This window comes from Typopeltis vanoorti, chromosome 5 (assembly GCF_054136105.1).
Source record: "Typopeltis vanoorti isolate ZY-2024b chromosome 5, IOZ_Tvanoo_1.0, whole genome shotgun sequence".
Lineage (NCBI taxonomy): Eukaryota > Metazoa > Arthropoda > Arachnida > Uropygi > Thelyphonidae > Typopeltis > Typopeltis vanoorti.
Window position 1 is genome coordinate 82,472,716 of NC_143553.1, and position 17,364 is coordinate 82,490,079.

The 17,364-nt window shown below is 35.4% G+C and overlaps 1 protein-coding gene across 1 annotated transcript in view; it reads right to left on the reverse strand.

Annotated features, from left to right (window-relative positions):
• The window catches only part of LOC150106600 (uncharacterized), a 468,912-nt gene that overhangs the window by 276,869 nt on the left and 174,679 nt on the right, over window positions 1–17,364 (reverse strand). Inside the window, exon 7 of the mRNA XM_090393439.1 lies at window positions 7,680–7,826. Coding sequence (XP_090249565.1) covers window positions 7,680–7,826 — 147 coding nt within the window. The remainder of the gene's footprint in view (window positions 1–7,679; window positions 7,827–17,364) is intronic.

The following is a 17,364-nucleotide window of genomic DNA, read 5'->3' on the forward strand; positions in this document are numbered from 1 at the left end:
ATTCCAAAGTTTAGAGACCTCTATCATATCATCACTCTATATTCTGTTAACCAGAGTTTGTAATCCCATATTCGTAATCTGTCCTCATAATCTAAATCCCATAATCCAGATATAATCTTTGTAACTCTTCTGTGCACCCTTTCCACAGTTTTTTATTCCAGTGGAACCCGAAAGATAAAATTTGTGCACATTAATCCAAGTGCAGTCTTATCAAGGATTTATAAAGAGGCAAAATGACTTCCTTATCCGTACATGTCAAGGTTCAGTTCAACATCATAATTATCCTCTGAGTTGTATTTGCAACTTCTGCAATGTAACCTTTGAACTTCAAATTCCTATTCACCATTATGCCAAGATCGTTAGCTTCATCAGTTTCTTGTAGAATAACCCTGCTAACATGCCAGAGTGCATAACTTTTCACTTACTAACATTAAACTGGCAGCCATTTTTGTTTATCCAAATTTCCAGCTTCTTCAAATTATTTTGTAAGTGTCCCTATATCAATAGCATCTCTGATTATCCTACCTATCTTTGCATCATCGGCAAACAATTGCACATCTCTTGTTAGACCCTTCTTAATGTCATTAATGTATAGATTGATCAATAATGGCCCATGCACTGAACTCTGAGGTACACCACTGGTCACCTTAAACCTGGTAGATTCACACCTGCTGTGTACCACTTTTCGATATCTGTCTGTTAACTATCCACTGATCCAAGTCAAGAGTTTATATTCCAATCCCATATTCTCCAGTTTATGCAACAACCTTTCATGTGATATCCTATTAAATGCCTTAGCAAAATTAAACATTATCATATTGTATCCATTACCTTTATTCAATTTTGCAGTAACATTGTTATAAAATATGAGCAAACTGCTAAAACATGATCTTTCCTTAGTAAACTCATGTTGCTTCTTGCAGAGTATAGCTTGTTTAGCTTTTCTGTATGTGAGTTCTTACCAACTTCTCTAAAATCTTCACTACAACACCAGAGACATTGATAGACTGGTGGTTAGACACATCGTTTTTGCAACACCCTTGTACAATGGAACTATCATACATTAATTCCATTCCTGAGCTGAGACAAGTTATACAAACATGTGAAAGGCATAGCTAATTTGGTTGAATATTCCATTAGCAAACGTGCTGATATTCCTTCTGTCCCAATTGAAAAATTCTTATCCAGGTTTTGCAACAGCTCTACAACCTCATTTTCATGTAACTCTAACTCTTCATCCAATGTATCAGTAACATACACCTGATTGTTATATCTTAGCAAAGTGAACCCTCATTTATTGAACAATCTCATTAGCTTCTGAAACAAGAATACTATCTGCATTCAGTAAACTTATTTTTCTATATTCATTCTTTATTTTGCTTGGGTATAACAATAAAATTCTTTTGGATTGCCTTTAGCCTGCATAGCCAATTTCTTTTCATACTCTGATTTAGCTTTCTGCATAATACTTGTTACTTTTCTGGTATGCATTTTATGTTTCATAACTCCTCTCACTCTTATTCTCATAATATGTTTTCCACATCATCATCTTCTTGTGAATCTCTTGCTTAATAAGATTGCACATCTATTTCACTCCCAACCTATTTATTCTTCTATTCCTGAATAAAAATGAATCCTATGTATTATAAGAAGATAAATGCATCTGTTGATCTCCAACAAAATACCATCATGTGCAAGATATCTATTATTGATAGGATAGAAAGAGTTACTGACAAAACAGAAAAAAAATTCATGTGATGAAGATAGAATTTGCAAAAACATGGATAATTCTGATAGTGATCAGAAATAAGCGTATAATGATCATTAGTGAATAAAAGAAAATTCTTAGAAAACAAAGTGAACATACATAAAATATAGAAATAAATCCATATAACTAACACATAACACAAGTCTAACAAATTGTAGAAAATGATCTGCTGCTCCATCAATCAACAAATTCTTGCCATGCCTAGAAGAATCACCTGATCATTATTAGCTCATTCAATAAATCCTCTCACCACAGCTATTTATTGAACTACCAACATATATAGCCACTGTTTATTATTGGTTATTTATATTTCACAAAAACAAATATCTTTCCCTCTCCTCATACATCCTCCGTCCAAAAAGAAACCGAACTTTTGATAGAAAATAAAACACATGCCAATTATAATTATTCAAATAATTTATTTTCATCAATATACTCTCCTTCAGCTTCAATACAGCGTTTGGCACCGTCAATTAATTCGTTAAATGAGATTTTTATATCGGTTTTGGAGATACTGTTGAGGGTCGCGGTTACTGCAGCTTAAACGTTTTCAATGGTGTCGTATCACTTTCCTTTCATCAGCAAATGAAGTCGGGGGAAGAGAAAGAAGTCATTTATCAATTTAAATTTACCACAACAATTTATCAATATTATATTTTTACATTTATTCCTGTCAAATTCCTCTCTTAATTGTTTCCTGGCTTCACATGATTCCTAAAATTAAACACAATATACTAATGCTTCAAGAAGAGGACACTTTTCGACATGTAAACATCGTATCGCATTCGTGTTAATAGCCCAATTGTGAGGTTACAAATACGGATACCTTTGAGCCCTTTGAACATATATATGGCATCACAGGTCAAATTCTTAGGGTTCCAGTGGTTTTAAACCACCTAGAAGGTGAGGCAGGGCATGCACTGAGACAATAGTACCCAGAAATCAGTGGCAATGATTGGTTACTGTGTCAACAAATCCACCTGAATGTTGTCATTTTTCATCGGTTGCTGTTTTTGTTTTCTTAGTTTCATCTGTTTTATGTGCGTGAAGTGTGTACTGACATGTTCAGGACACTGATATATATATACACGTTTTTAATATATAATTTTCTATAAATAATTTATAACTTTTTGTCCATATTTACAATGGGAAACAGAGTTACCGATCTACTGAATGTCCCATTTTCTGAAGAGCTTTTGCAGATTGTATGATTATAGTCAAAGGAGGTTGGGACTTGTGCATAAATAACTAAATAAAATGAGTTATTTCACCCTCTCTTTGGTTCACTCTGGAAAAATAATAATTCTCCAAGTGATTACTTTTTCTGATTTCTGTGCATATTATGTGGCTGTATTTAAAAAATTGCATCAAAATTCATATTATCTGTGTATCACTATGGTATTTGCCAATGATAATCTAATCTCACCATGAAACATAACCCTTTGTGCTTCTCACATAAATGCCAAGTGTAAAACATAGCTATTGTTAATTTCACCTTTATGCTTTCCATATTTAAAATTATATTAATTGATAAATTAAAGTATTGAAAGTTATCCAACAATTAATTGTATTGGACAAATTAAGATGAGTTCTGATGCACTATGAACTCTTAAAACTTTCATACATCAATAAAAAAGGAAATCATACGGTCAAATTGATGTGAATTTTGTAGCACAGGTTGCATTAGCCACCCAACATCACAACCAACCTAAATGGCACAAGACACTACTTTTTTCTATCTATATATCTATGTATATATAAAGTGATTAGTATAAAGAAATTTCCTGGAATAACAAAATAAATATGCTATTATTTGCAGATGATCAGGCAATAATATGAGATAAGGAAGATGATTTACAAAGAGCAATATATAATTTAAACGTTACAGTAGAACAGTTTGGAATGAAAATTTCCATAGATAAAACTAAAACAATGGCATTTTGTGGACAAACTCCAGTTAGAAGTAAAATAGTTATTAATAATAAAATAATAGAACAGATAAATACTTTGTTATCTTGGATGTGAAATATCATATGAAGGAAAAAAAGACAAAATTAAAAACTTCAACATTTTTACATATTATAGGCCTGATATAAATAGAACACGCAATCCAAATATAGTACAAGAAACACACTTGAAAATATGCAATACTTTAGCATTGTCCACATTATTATATTGCAGTGAAATTTGGGCAATAAACAAACAAGATAAACAAAGAATAAAAAAGTGAAATGAGATTTATGAGAAGAACTGCAAAATACACATTATTAGACCAAAATAGGAATGAAGACATTTTAAAAGAACTAAAAACAAAATCAATAGAAGAAAAATTAAACAATTATAAACAAAAATGAATAAAACATGTAAACCAAATGGCCAACGCCCGATATCCTAAACAAATACTAAAATATAAGCCAATTGGAAAGAGAAGGCAGGGTAGACCTCAAAAAAGGATAGTGGATGATAATGAGACTGGAACAGACCAATATGGTCTATACCTGAAATCAGCATTATGATGATAATAATGAAGTATGTAGACTTTGCTGGTTCATGAGTATATGACTAAAAATTTATAAGGCAGAACGCTGGAATATAATAACATTTATTACACACAACGTTCTGAACAATTAGAAATTATTATATTAGAAAATATTAGAAAATTTAGAAATATTTTAAAATAGCATCAGTCTCGTCTATAACTGCATAACAGTTGTTACTTTTGTTAGTCCTTACTATTTCTCTACTAGTTTATTTGATTGTATGTTCGCACCTGAAGAAATCCTGTGCAATTAGGATGTTTAAACCATGTTGTCAATTAAAATAAATGCTATCAACTTATTCTGGTGTTTCATATACACACACAATTCTATAGATTCATTTTATCTATATGTTTAAAATGAAATTTTGACTACAGGACAAGCTCAGTGATAAAATATCTGTTTTTAATAGTTGTCAGCATTATGTACAAGTAGGTTATGCACCAACTATTTTTGTGCATGCACTAAGGGCCAGTGGCTTCAGGATGATATATTAAGAAAGGACTGCAAATTAAAACAATACTCAGATAAACCAATAGGATAGAAATAGAAAAAAATATATACTGAATTGTTGGATTTTGGTGGGGATAAGTACAGAAAATAGCATCCTCTTGATGGTGTTCTTTGAATATTCATTAAGGACAAACTAACAGAGAAGAAATTGACTGAAGTTCTTTTAGCATATCTTTCCTTTGCTCTTTTTTTTCTTCTTCTTTTTTTTTCAGAGCGCTTATTGTTTTAGAGCATGAATTAATTATATCTAATTTTTGGGAGGTATGGCAAAGAGATGAAGAATGAAGATAACATCCAGTAATGGGTGGGCTTTCAAGATCACTGCCTCACTCAAGAGTCATAATATCAGGATAGCCTACAGATTTATCCAAACTGTCCATAGCTTCCTTAGACCTTCTTAAGATGGCAACCCTCTTTTACAAACATCTGGATTACAAACATTTATTGAATTCCATGTTCTTGTGGTCTAAACTTACACTGATCTGACAACAGACGTTTAGAAACGAGAAAACATGAACATCTCAGCAATGTGGAATAATACAGAAGAGAAGAAAAATCTGGGCTTGTGCATCATTCATCTACCACATATTCTTGGAGGATGGGATATTGCCCCTTGGCAGACATTACCCTTTTCACACTGTCTCAAGAAATCCACTGCAATCATTCACATCTTCCAGGATCCTTCAAGAATGAGTATATGAAACCAGTGAGTCACTTTAAATGATGCCTGGAAATCATTAATTACATCGATCAGCACACCTGAAAATCGAAGTTTATGTGCTGGTTTAAACTCATTATTAGGTTTAATGCAGTGGTTCTTAACCTTTTCGAAGTCCCACAACACTTTTGATTATAAGAAAAAATATGACCCAAAAGCATTACGGTCATAAAACTAACAATAAAAATATGCATGGATTTGCCTTTTATTTAATGCGAGACTTGGGCTTGTCGGCTTTTGCAGATTTCAGCAATATTAGGTCTAATATGTGATATAGCTACTTTCATTTCTTTTTCTATATTAGTAAGTCTTTCACGTCTTTTAGTTTTTATATTGATTAATATTGAGAAACCGAGCTCACACTAATATGATGTTGACAATTGTAACAAAATTTTCAGTGCCCTTGTGGTGAGAACTAGGTATTTGGCTTGGGCAAAAATCCAAAATTCCTCAAGTTATTTCAGAGAATTTCATTTTTAGAGTGCGATCTGTTGACAAGGTAATTAATTGTTCTTCTTGTAATGAAAATTCACAACTCGATCTATTAACTGTGCTAAATGGATTTCGTATCCAATCATAATTGTGTGCATTTAAGGAAGGAAAGTAACTTGAAATCTTTTCTTCCAATATTGTTAAATGTTCTGTTATAACGGAAATAATTCCCTCGACATTTTTATTATGGAGCAAAGGAAACATATCTACTGTATTATTTTTTGATATGCAGTTTTTCCAAAGAAATAGAGATCAGAGTAGCCAGTTACACTCAGACTGTCATGTGACACTTTCACCGGCGGAAGAACACTTGTAACCAGTTCGCAGAACACCAGTTAACACGTTCGCAGCCATGCTCCTCGGCCATAATTTGTTACTGCATGCCGAGCAATTTCACTTCTTCAAGGTCAGTACGAGTAATATTGTTGCCAGCGGTAATCAACATACGAGTATATTCGTAGTTGGTTTGTGAGGCTGATATACCAACTACAAGTATACACAGTTTCGCTGCTCGCTCCGCACACCAAACACTTTCACTTCTTCAAGGTCAGTACAAGTAATCTTGTTGCTGGCAGTAAGCATCATATGAGTATATTCTTAGTTGGCTTGTGAGGCTCATATACCAACTACGAGTATACTCTTAGTTGGCAGTGAATGTGTTAAGAACCACTGGTTTAATGGAACGAATACATCACAGTGAACACAAGTGATGTGCTACATCACTGTTACATCATCAATTACTAAAGAAAGAGCCAAAAGGCTTCATTTCGGAGATGTAATGAAATGAAGCCTTTTGGCTCTCTTTGCATCTTTGCAATTACTTTTACACACTAACTGAGGGTTCACTTATGAAAAATATATTTCTCTGACATTTCGATTTCCTTAATACTGAAGGAGAGTTTTTGCTTACACTTGGATAAAGGATTAAACCAAGAATATAATTACTTGGTATCTTTAATTTATAGTATAACCAAGTGGAAAAACTTACAACTGTCTCTAATCCAGAAAATTTTAATAATAATAATAAGATGTGACACCTTTTGGCTACTCATATATGAAAATATGACTTCTGCATTACTTCAACCTTAGTTTCACCTCTGGATCTGACTCCCATGATGAGAACTCAATAAAGATTGAAACTGGTCTAGGTAGTGACCCTTCTCATAATGGCATAGCATTATGCATGTCTGCAAAATGTGCTTTGTATTATAGGATACTAAAGTAAGTGATGTGAAGTCATTAGCTTCTTTATACAAGTTGCCCCGGTCCTGAAAATAGTTCAGGTGCAAACTTGTTTGTTTACACTTGGATAAAGGATTAAACCAAGAATATAATTTCTTGGTATCTTTAATTTGTACTACTTTTACGTAATACTAATGACTGTTAAACCCAACTATTTTATCCATATGTTATAATTATATAAATAAATTTTAATCACTGGATTTAACTCATTTGGATTAACTATTTTTTTAAGTAAACTGATATATTTCTACAGCAGCAAAATTAATGTCTAACAAGAGAAATTTCTGGCTTGAAAATACAGACAAGAAAGATAAATTATCTCACTCTGAGAGCTTACTACAATGAAGAATTTCTTTGAAAACTTATAATTCAAATGCATATTTGGTACATTAAATGTAACACCACTTACAATTTTTTTAAGCTATGATGTGGTCCCCAAAAGGAACCATCTGAGAGTTGACTTATACCATTATGGCGGAGTTTCAGTACTACTAATGATTCAAGCCCTTGAAAGCCAAGTCCATCAATCTGACGAAGACGATTGGAATTTAGTTCTCTGTGGGAGATATTAAAAAAAATTATTAAAGATTAAAGGACTACTTCTATATTTAAAATTAATGCAGTAGCAAAGTAATCACTTGGTTCGTGAAATTTTATTATTTCTCTTCTTTAATCCATTCGGTAAAGAGATGCTTTTTTTTTTATTATTATTATTATTTATTTTTGACAGCAGTAAGTCAACAAGGCGTGCTGGTGTGGATCTTTTCCACAGAATTTAGAATTTAAAACTATACACATAAAATGTCCATGAGTTTTAGGAATAAAAAACATTAATCACTGATTACAAGTATCATATAGATAGAGATCTCTCTCTCTCACTTAAAATTACATCTCTAGACAAATGCTATAGAAAAATTTGAAGAGACTGAAGTGTTGTCCTCAAGATTTCCAAGGCATTTGACTGTGTATAATACAAAGATCTCTTGAGCAAATTCTCATCTTATAACCCTAAGTTTCCTTTCTTGCTAATATGTGAGAGACAATGCTTTTTATCCTTTCAACATCTCCTATTCATAGTTTCATTCCTTTACTCAATCTCTTCCTTGTGTACATCAATGATTACCTTTGACTGATTAAAAATAAAACTCAGTTTTGCTGACTATAGTAGATGGCATTCCTTTTCATTCCAGGAACCTGCTATAACAAACGAATAAGATCTCAAGAATATCTACAAGCCAACTGCTCAAATATTGATCTGTTAACTTTTATGGGGATGCAGTTAGGCATAGATCCTGAATAAAGTTGTCTGACTGCACTTATAGAATTAAGAAAATCATTTCATGAGAAAATAAATTGAAATGATTTTCTTAATTCTATATGTCCAATATTGGGAGAAGAATGATAACCAGATTGATTAGTAGTATAAGAGAATGATAGCCAGAGTAAAGAATGTAAAATCCAAAAAATGAAAAGAAGTTAGCTGAACAGGCCAAATGCAATTTGCAATTGTCTGATCTCTAAACACATCAGAGTAAGTAAAAGGAAGATGACTGTGGAAGAATAACCTTGGTAAATGTGAATAGTAAAAAAGTGTCAGTACTAGAAAGAGCTAGAAATGCTACTAGAAATACAAAAAGCAGACCCGTTAGTTCTCTCTCTCTCTCTTGCTCAATGCTGAGGGGGAAACTGGATGAAGAGCCAGAGGTGGATAAATTAGAGGTATTAATACCTCTAATTTACTGAGTGGTAATTGGTGCAACCAATTACCAGTCAGTAATTGATGCAACCAATTACTGACCAATGTGGAGTAGTCACTGGAGAGCTGGTTATGACACACATATAGAGCTGGATGATAGCACTATGATTGTCTTACAAAGGAAAACATTACTTTTGTCAAAGGAAGGTCTTCTTTTAGTAATCTGCACATGGTTTATAATAGAGAGAGAGACTACAAAGTTGAATCAGAGAAAAGATATACCACCTTACTTCTGGATTTTACAAAGGCATCTGTAAAGATCCTGCAGTAGAATTGTTATACAAACTCAAAGGGATCAGTATGCAAAAGAAGCTTGTGATAAGTATTAATGCTATATATTACATTAGTATTAATACCTAATGTTAATATCACATCAGTATTAATGTGATATTAACTTCCACGCCTCTACAGCTTCCAAAGATTCATCATATACCACAATAGCAGTCATGTGGATAGGAGTGACTGCATGTAAGTATCAGAGTAATGTATGGAAGTGGTTTAACAAAAGGAGAATGAGCAGTGAGTATCACAGGGATCTGTGCATGAGCCACTGTTGTTTAATTTATTATTAGATCTCTAAACACATCAGAGTTTAATTTCTCTGCTAACTACGAGACACACCTGCTGAATAATGACTGACATTGTGCTAGCATCCACGCTCCATGTATTTCTATTGTACTTGTAACAGTTCCTACGCATTTGGTATTTTTTATAGTGATGTATCGATTCATACTAATTCATAATCAAAGCTTGTTGTTCATTTATATTTGTATGTTCCTCCAAACCCAGATGAAGCCACTAGTTCACATGGTGAAACTAGTCAGTCACTAGTCATATCAAATCTTATGACAAATAAAACCCAGTGTTAGTTATATTTATCACATGAGTTTTGTCAAAAATAGAATATTAATCATCCAGCTAATGATGCTAAGTTGTGGAGAATGAAAGTGACATATGATACAGAACCACTTGCAAGCTGATTTGAACAGATATTCTACGGACCAATATTAATGACTGTGTGTGTGGTGCGGCACCCTGGGGAGCACAGCTTCCTCACAGGGGCGCCACAATTGCAAAATTTTCATAATTTTATTTCCATTTTCAATTCAATGTGATAGGACGCGACATCTAGCAGACCTGGTACAAACTAGTAACTCACTTAGTAATAACCATTTGCAAAAGCCTCTACAAATGGTTACTAGATGGCGCACCACAATAATTAAGTTTCTCGATTGTTTTAGTAGTTTCTCGAACTTTCTTGGTACTTTGTGTTTGTATATAAATAGCTGTCAGTTTCGCGCGGTCTTAGTGTTGAATTAGTTTTCAGAGATTGTATCAATTGAATATTGTTGTGATTTAGTCAAGTGAAGTTTTTGAAGTATTTCTTCTCCTATGTATTTTTAAAAATGGATCAGTTTTTACTAAACAATAATAAGCTTTGTGAGAGAGAAAATAAAGAGGGCATACCATCAAATAATGGCAAGAGTGTGAAGAAGAGTAAATATCAAAAATATGATGACAGTTATTTGGACGACTTTGGTTTTACGTCGACAGAAGTCAATGGTTAAGGGAGGCCGCAGTGTGTATGACAGTTTTGGCACCGGAGTGCATGCTACCAAGTAAGTTGAAACGCCATTTAGAAACCAATCATCCCAGCATGGTTAATACATCTCGTGACTATTTTACCAGAAAGTTAAGAGTTAAATCAACAAAAAAGGTAGTTTTTATAAGCAGGCATCAATACTAAGCAATGCTTTGCTAGCATCTTACAAGGTGACACATAGAATCGCAAAATATAAGATCATACCATTGCAGAAGAACTTATTCTACAGGCTGCTGTAAATATGGTGAACATTAAGATCGGTGAGTCATCTGCTGGGAAGCTGCTTTCAAAAGTGCCGTTGTCCAATAACACCATCAGTCACAAAACACAGCACATAGTGGAGGACCGCAATGATCAATTAATTACAAAAATAAAAGGGAAGGAATTTGGGTTGCAGCTGGATGAGACCACAGATAATAATAATGATGCTCACTTGATTTGCTATGTACGGTTTATAGATGGTAATAACATTGTAGAAGACCTCTTTTGTAAAAGTATCACTGCTGGTACTAAGGGGCTCAAGACTTGTTCAAGATTCTTGATACTTTTATATCCAAAAATAATTTGAAGTGGACTAAGTGCGTTGGTGTCTGTAATGATGGTGCTTGTTCTATGTCCGGTTGTTATGGAGGATTGCAGGCACTTATTCGAAGCAAAGCCCCTGATGCACTGTGGACCCATTGCGTTATTCACAGGGAAGCACTCGCATCAAAATATCTGAGTCCTACGTTGAATCAGTTCTTAGAATATGTAGTGAATGTAGTAAACTTTATAAAAACTCGGCTGTTGAAGGCAAGGTTTTTCAAAAACCTATGTGAGGATATGGGATCCGAGCACACGTCTGTTGTACTACAGCACTTGACGATGGCTCTCTCGTGGTTAATGTTTTGTCTCATGTGTTTGAACTGCGACAGAAAATTTATATTTTTTTTAAAGAGGAAGACCACAAGTATACCGAAAATTTTGTGAATGAAGATTTTTTTGACAAAACTAGCATACTTATGTGATATTTTTGAAAAAATGAATGCTCTGAATCTCTCCTTGCAGGGATGCAACATGCACCTTTTAAAGTCGATTGAGAAAATTTATAGCTTTTATAAAAAAACTAAAACTATGGAAAAGAAAAATTAATGAAGACTGAGGCAAAGAATGTTTCCCCTTGTTGCAACAGTTTTTGACCTCCGATGGAGTTTATTTCTCTTGAGGTATGAAATCCATTTTTGAAGAACACTTATCACAACTTATCACCTGGTTTGAGAAATATTTTCAAAATGATATTATTGATAAATTTGCATGGATTCAAGATCCATTTAATGCCAAGATCCATTAAATTCTCCATCTGAATTTACTGCTGCAGTAGAAGAGAATCTTATTGAGTTGTCTTGCAACAATATGTTGAAAACAAAATTTAGCAGCACAGAATTAACTGAATTTTGGATATCAGTAAAAGATGAATATCCCCTTCTGAGTGAAAAAGCTCAGAGAATTTTATTTCCATTTGCGACTTCTTATTTGTGCAAAGCTGGATTTTTGGCGGTCGCTGTGATAAAAACAATATCGTGCGAAAATCAATGTGGAGAAGGAAATGAGGGTGGCTGGGTCCAGTTTGATTCCAAGATTTGAGAAAATGTGCGGTGATCAACAGGCTCATCCATCCCACTAATGATAATTAGTTGAATTTGTTCAATTACTTTTTTTTGTGATCTTAAATATGTGTTTTATTTATTTTTATCTAATCCTTTAATTAAATAAAATTATTCGCTATTTTGCAAAGTGTACTTGTTAGAATTTGACATAGGGCGCCTTGGGAAAACCTGGATTCAGCAAGGGCACCGAGAATCTAAAAAGTTTGGGAACCACTGTGAAAGAGTATTTCTTTACAAGATGCTACTAGTAACTGCACTTCTAATGTGGCCTTATCAAAGCCACTGCATGGCTCCAATGTGATGGACTACTGTGCTCAGATAGGATTACTTGAGTTCCACAGGCCAGTTATACTGAAGGTTACTGACTTTCAATATAACCGCTTATCAGCTTGTTTGAGAAACAGATGAAGGAAAGGAGGCAAACAAGCTGATAAGGGGTTGTAACATACAGACAGACATGAGATTATGCACGTACGGCAGGTAGGAGAGTTAATCTGTAGTCCAATACTAATATTGAACTACAAATAGTATTGAACTATATATCAGCAACATGCACGCACATCTATCTTTGTCCATCCTACTTGGTCTACAGCCAGAAAACCCAACATATTCACCGATATTCACTAGTATTGGACTACAAAATTATTGTACTATGCATTAGCAGCATGCACACACCTGCTCTCCTATCATTGTTCATCCAACAACCTGAAACCCAACATATTGTTACACCCTGATAACTTTTCCTCAAAATCAATTTTGGACAAACAATGCATGATGACATGGGAGGAAGAGGCAATGGGGATACGGCAATATAATAATGAAAAGGAGGGTTTCATCTCAGAAATAGTTGAATTAAAGAGCTTGGGGCATTTTGGATCAAGTAAGAATGAGAGAAGTTTAGTTGTGATTGCAGGTGATTCAACTGAGAGAGATGATTCAGTGAAGGAAGAAGGGGGGTAAGAATGCAAACTGTTTCTTTAGCAGAGGTGAAAGGGGAATTGCCCCTGCCATTGGTAGAAGGTTTGATTGAGAGTATACCCTGAGTTTGATACTGGGACTCACATATCGGTAATCCCAGAAAATTTGGTTGAGGCATTTCAGGATGTAGCCTTTAATAGTTTTACTAAACTAAGTCAACCCATTAGGATCATGGGAATTGCGAAAGTTGAGCTTTCCTCAATCTTGAGAGTGAAGGCAAGGATTTCCATACCTTGTTTCCCTATCAATATCACGCATGAGATGCTAGTCTTACCCGAGGTTGCACACACTAGCAACCAAGTCATACTGGGTATTGATTTTTTTAGAAAAATGACTTTATATGTGATTTTGCAAGTGAAACACTGTCCCTGTGTGGAAAAGAGTGTAGGCCACAGTTCAGAATGCAAGACCATGTAGGGAAGAGCAAAGCCTTGAAAGTTGAATTGAAGGATTGGGAAAAGGAATCCAGTATGTGGAGGAATAAACTGATCCAAGATACCATTAAGAACCTAAGTTCTGAGCAGGAAAGGATTCACATGATAGAGTTCTTTAAGTCTGTATTCCACAAGTATCTGAAAGTATTCACAGAGGAGATCAGCTCGCTTTCGTGTACTAACCTAATTCAACATGCTGTTAAAATCAATTCTGATGTGCCCATATATGTGAGACAATATCAGACCCCACTAAAGCATATGGACACACTCAAGAAATTACTCCTGGAATATGAGAAAGCTGGAATTATTGAAAAGTCAAATTCTAGATGGAATAGCCCATTTATCTTAGTAGAAAAGCCTAATGGTGGTTAAGATTTGTACTGGACCTAAGAGAAATCAATAAGGTCACTAAACCCATAGATTTTCCCGTGTGCAAGATTGAGGACCTGTTGATTGGCCTGGAAGGAGCTAAATACTTCTCCAAACTAGATCTGAACTCTGGCTATTTCCAGATTCCTTTGAGGGAGGAGGACAGAAAATACTTTGCCTTCACCACAAGATGGCAGAAGTATCAGCTGTGTCGACTCCCTCAGGGGGCCAGGAACTCAGCCATGAGTTTTCAGAGCCTGATGAACTGTGCTATCTGATATGTTGGGAGAAGGGGTTATCTGTTTCCAGGATGATCTTCTGGTTTACTCGTCTTGTGTCAAGGAGCATAACAGACTACTAATAGAGGTCATGGAAAGACTTAGCAGAGCTCAGTTATCTCTGAAGTGTTCTAAATGCCAATTTTTCCTCAAGGAAGTGGCATATTTAGGCCATGTGGTAAATGAACACGGTATAACACCCACAGAGGAAAATGTCACTGCCATATTAAAGGCAAGAACTCTTACAACTGTAAGGCAGGTTAGGAGGTATTTGGGCATGATCAACTTCTACGGTCAGTTCATTCCCGAATGCTCCAAGCTGATGGAACCTATAGTTAGACTCACAAAGGGAAGAAAATTCAAGTGGGAAAACGAACAACAGATAGCACATCAACGCTTAAATCTGGCTCTAACTAAGTCGCCTGTCCTGACGTATCCCAAGCTGGGTAGGAATTTTTATCTCTATCTTTATCGCTGATGCTTCCAACGACACAATCGCCTCTATTGTAGAGCAGAAAGAGAAAAGGGGGTTTAAGCCAATCGCCTTTATCAGTAGGAAGCTTTCCTCCTCCTCTGAGATAAATTATTCGATAATTGAAAAGGAAGCCCTTGCTATTGTTTATGCATTAAGAAAGTTCAGGTATATGTTGTTAGGACAACATCTCATCTTGCGCTCTGATCACAAACCATTGTCATTTATATCCTCAATGAAGGACAAAAATCAGAGAATCATTAGGTGGGCAATGGAGATGCAAGAATTTGATTTGGAAGTAAAATACATCCCTGGCTCAGCAAGCTTGGTCGCTGACTATCTGTCCAGATCTCTGGATGTTGTACACGATAGTGATGTCAGTCCTAGTGAAGAGTTGATTTTTCCTAGAAAGGGGGATAGGCAAGAAGGGAATCAATTCTTTAAAACAACAAGTATGGGAAAAATCTCGTATAATCGAAGAGCAAAGGAGGGATACAGTATGGGGGAAGATTTATGAGAAAGTTTTAAGAGGAGAGAAGTCCCATATTAAAGATTCTTTCAATCATACACTATACATTGATCCGAATGGTTTCTTATTGTCCAAACAAAGCGTCACAGGGAGAAGGAAGGACAAAATCGTAGTTCCAGAGAAAATTATCCCATGGGTACTATTCACCTTTCATGACTCTGACTTAGCAGGTCACCAAGGGGTGCATAGAATGTGGAACAGAGTTCGTGATCGTTATATATGAAAGGGGATGAAGGGAGATGTAGAATCGTATGTAACTTCTTGTCATTTGTGTCAACAGAAGTCCAGCATTGTGGGCAAAGCTCCCCTCCAGTCTTTCCCTAACCCCGTGAATCCTTTTCAGGCTGTAGCCATGGATATCGTGCCCCCCCCCACCTCTCACCAAGAAAGGGAATAGGTACATTCTAGTGGTCATAGACATGTTCTCACGATATCCTGAGGCTGTAGCAATTAAGGACCAATCTGCCTGAACAGTATCTTATAAATTTTTCAAGCTGATTATTTCTAGATATGGGACACCCCAGACACTTCTCTCTGACAAACGCTCCAACTTCACAGCTGAAGTCATGTTACAGCTGTGTAAGTTGTTAAGAGTAAAGAAATTGTTCACTACTCTTTATCATCCTTATCACACATTATTCGCATGCAGAACCGCCATCAGAGAAGCCCCCCACGTTTTGAGCCAACCTTCCCTGCTGATTTCAGGAACTCCCATGTAAATTCAGGATTTCCAGACATTGATGATTATCTCAATAGCCTGATCACCAATAATAGAATTGCATATGAGATGGTGTACAAATCCAGTGAAGCTTGCTCACAAAGGGAAGAAATTATGCCAACAAATTGAGGAGATACAAGGATCTGAATCCTGGCGATCTGGTCTTGTTAGAACAGAATTCCGTTAATAAAAAAGGGGAGCAGTTTGGAAGGAGCACGGCCGGACCATATGAAATTCAAAAAAAATTGTCCCCAGTGACATTTAAAATAAGAGAGAAATCTAAACAAGGAAAATCCTGGGTAGTACACTCTGATAGATTAAAACTTTATAGGACGAGGTCTAATAAGTTAGTATGCCTAGGAGATTCGATGGAGATGGTATGCAGAAGGAGAAGGACTACTAAAGGAGGTAACAGTCCTCGTCAAGGAGGAAGCCACAATATGAATGCCTCCACAAGAAGAGGGAATGGCACTGATTGTCAAGGAGAGAGGGAAATTCCAGTCTCAGATCGGGAGTTCTCCAGGTTCAATCAGTTTGAACAATGTATGGGGCAAAGCGTAACAAGCAAGCAAATGCCCACAAAAACGGGGAATAGGGTCTATAAGGATCAGAGTGAAGACAGAATACTAGAACAAACACGGTATAACCTTAGGTCACGACAAAATGGTAAGGTAGACCACAGGAAAGGAGTTTATTCCTTAAAGATGCATGCCTTAAAGATAAATGGACGTCTGACGAATGCATGCAGAACCGCCCTAAATACCGCCATCAGAGAAGCCCCCACCGATTTTGAGCCAACAAGGGGCATTAAAGGGGGAAGTATAAGAAAGAAACCTAAAGGAGGGAGATACAGTCAGGATAAAGCGCATAGCAGAACTCAGTGCATACAATTCACCAGGTATTTCTTCAATAAGCAGCAAGTTTCTGCTTATTGAAGAAATCCTAGGAAATGTGGAAACTTAAATGTAAAAGAGGCTACTTCTATATTAGAGAGAATTCGCATTAAAAGGCGAGGGGAGAACCGAAAAGGTTTGACAACAAAAAAAATAAATAAATAAAATTATTAAAAGGGAGGACCTTTGTTATACCCTGATAACTTAAGGATGTGAAAATTTCAGTTATCATGGTGTAACAAGAGAAGAAATAAAAACCCTGTATAGATAACTAAGTAAGCAAGCTTGTTCCAAAGCAGATATCGTTAAGAGCCTTTGAAAGTAATGAATAAAAAAAATAAAAGAAAAGAAAAACAGGCTTGCATCCAAGTGAAAAATATAGCTAAAATTGTTTGTTGAACTAAGTAAAAAAAGGAAG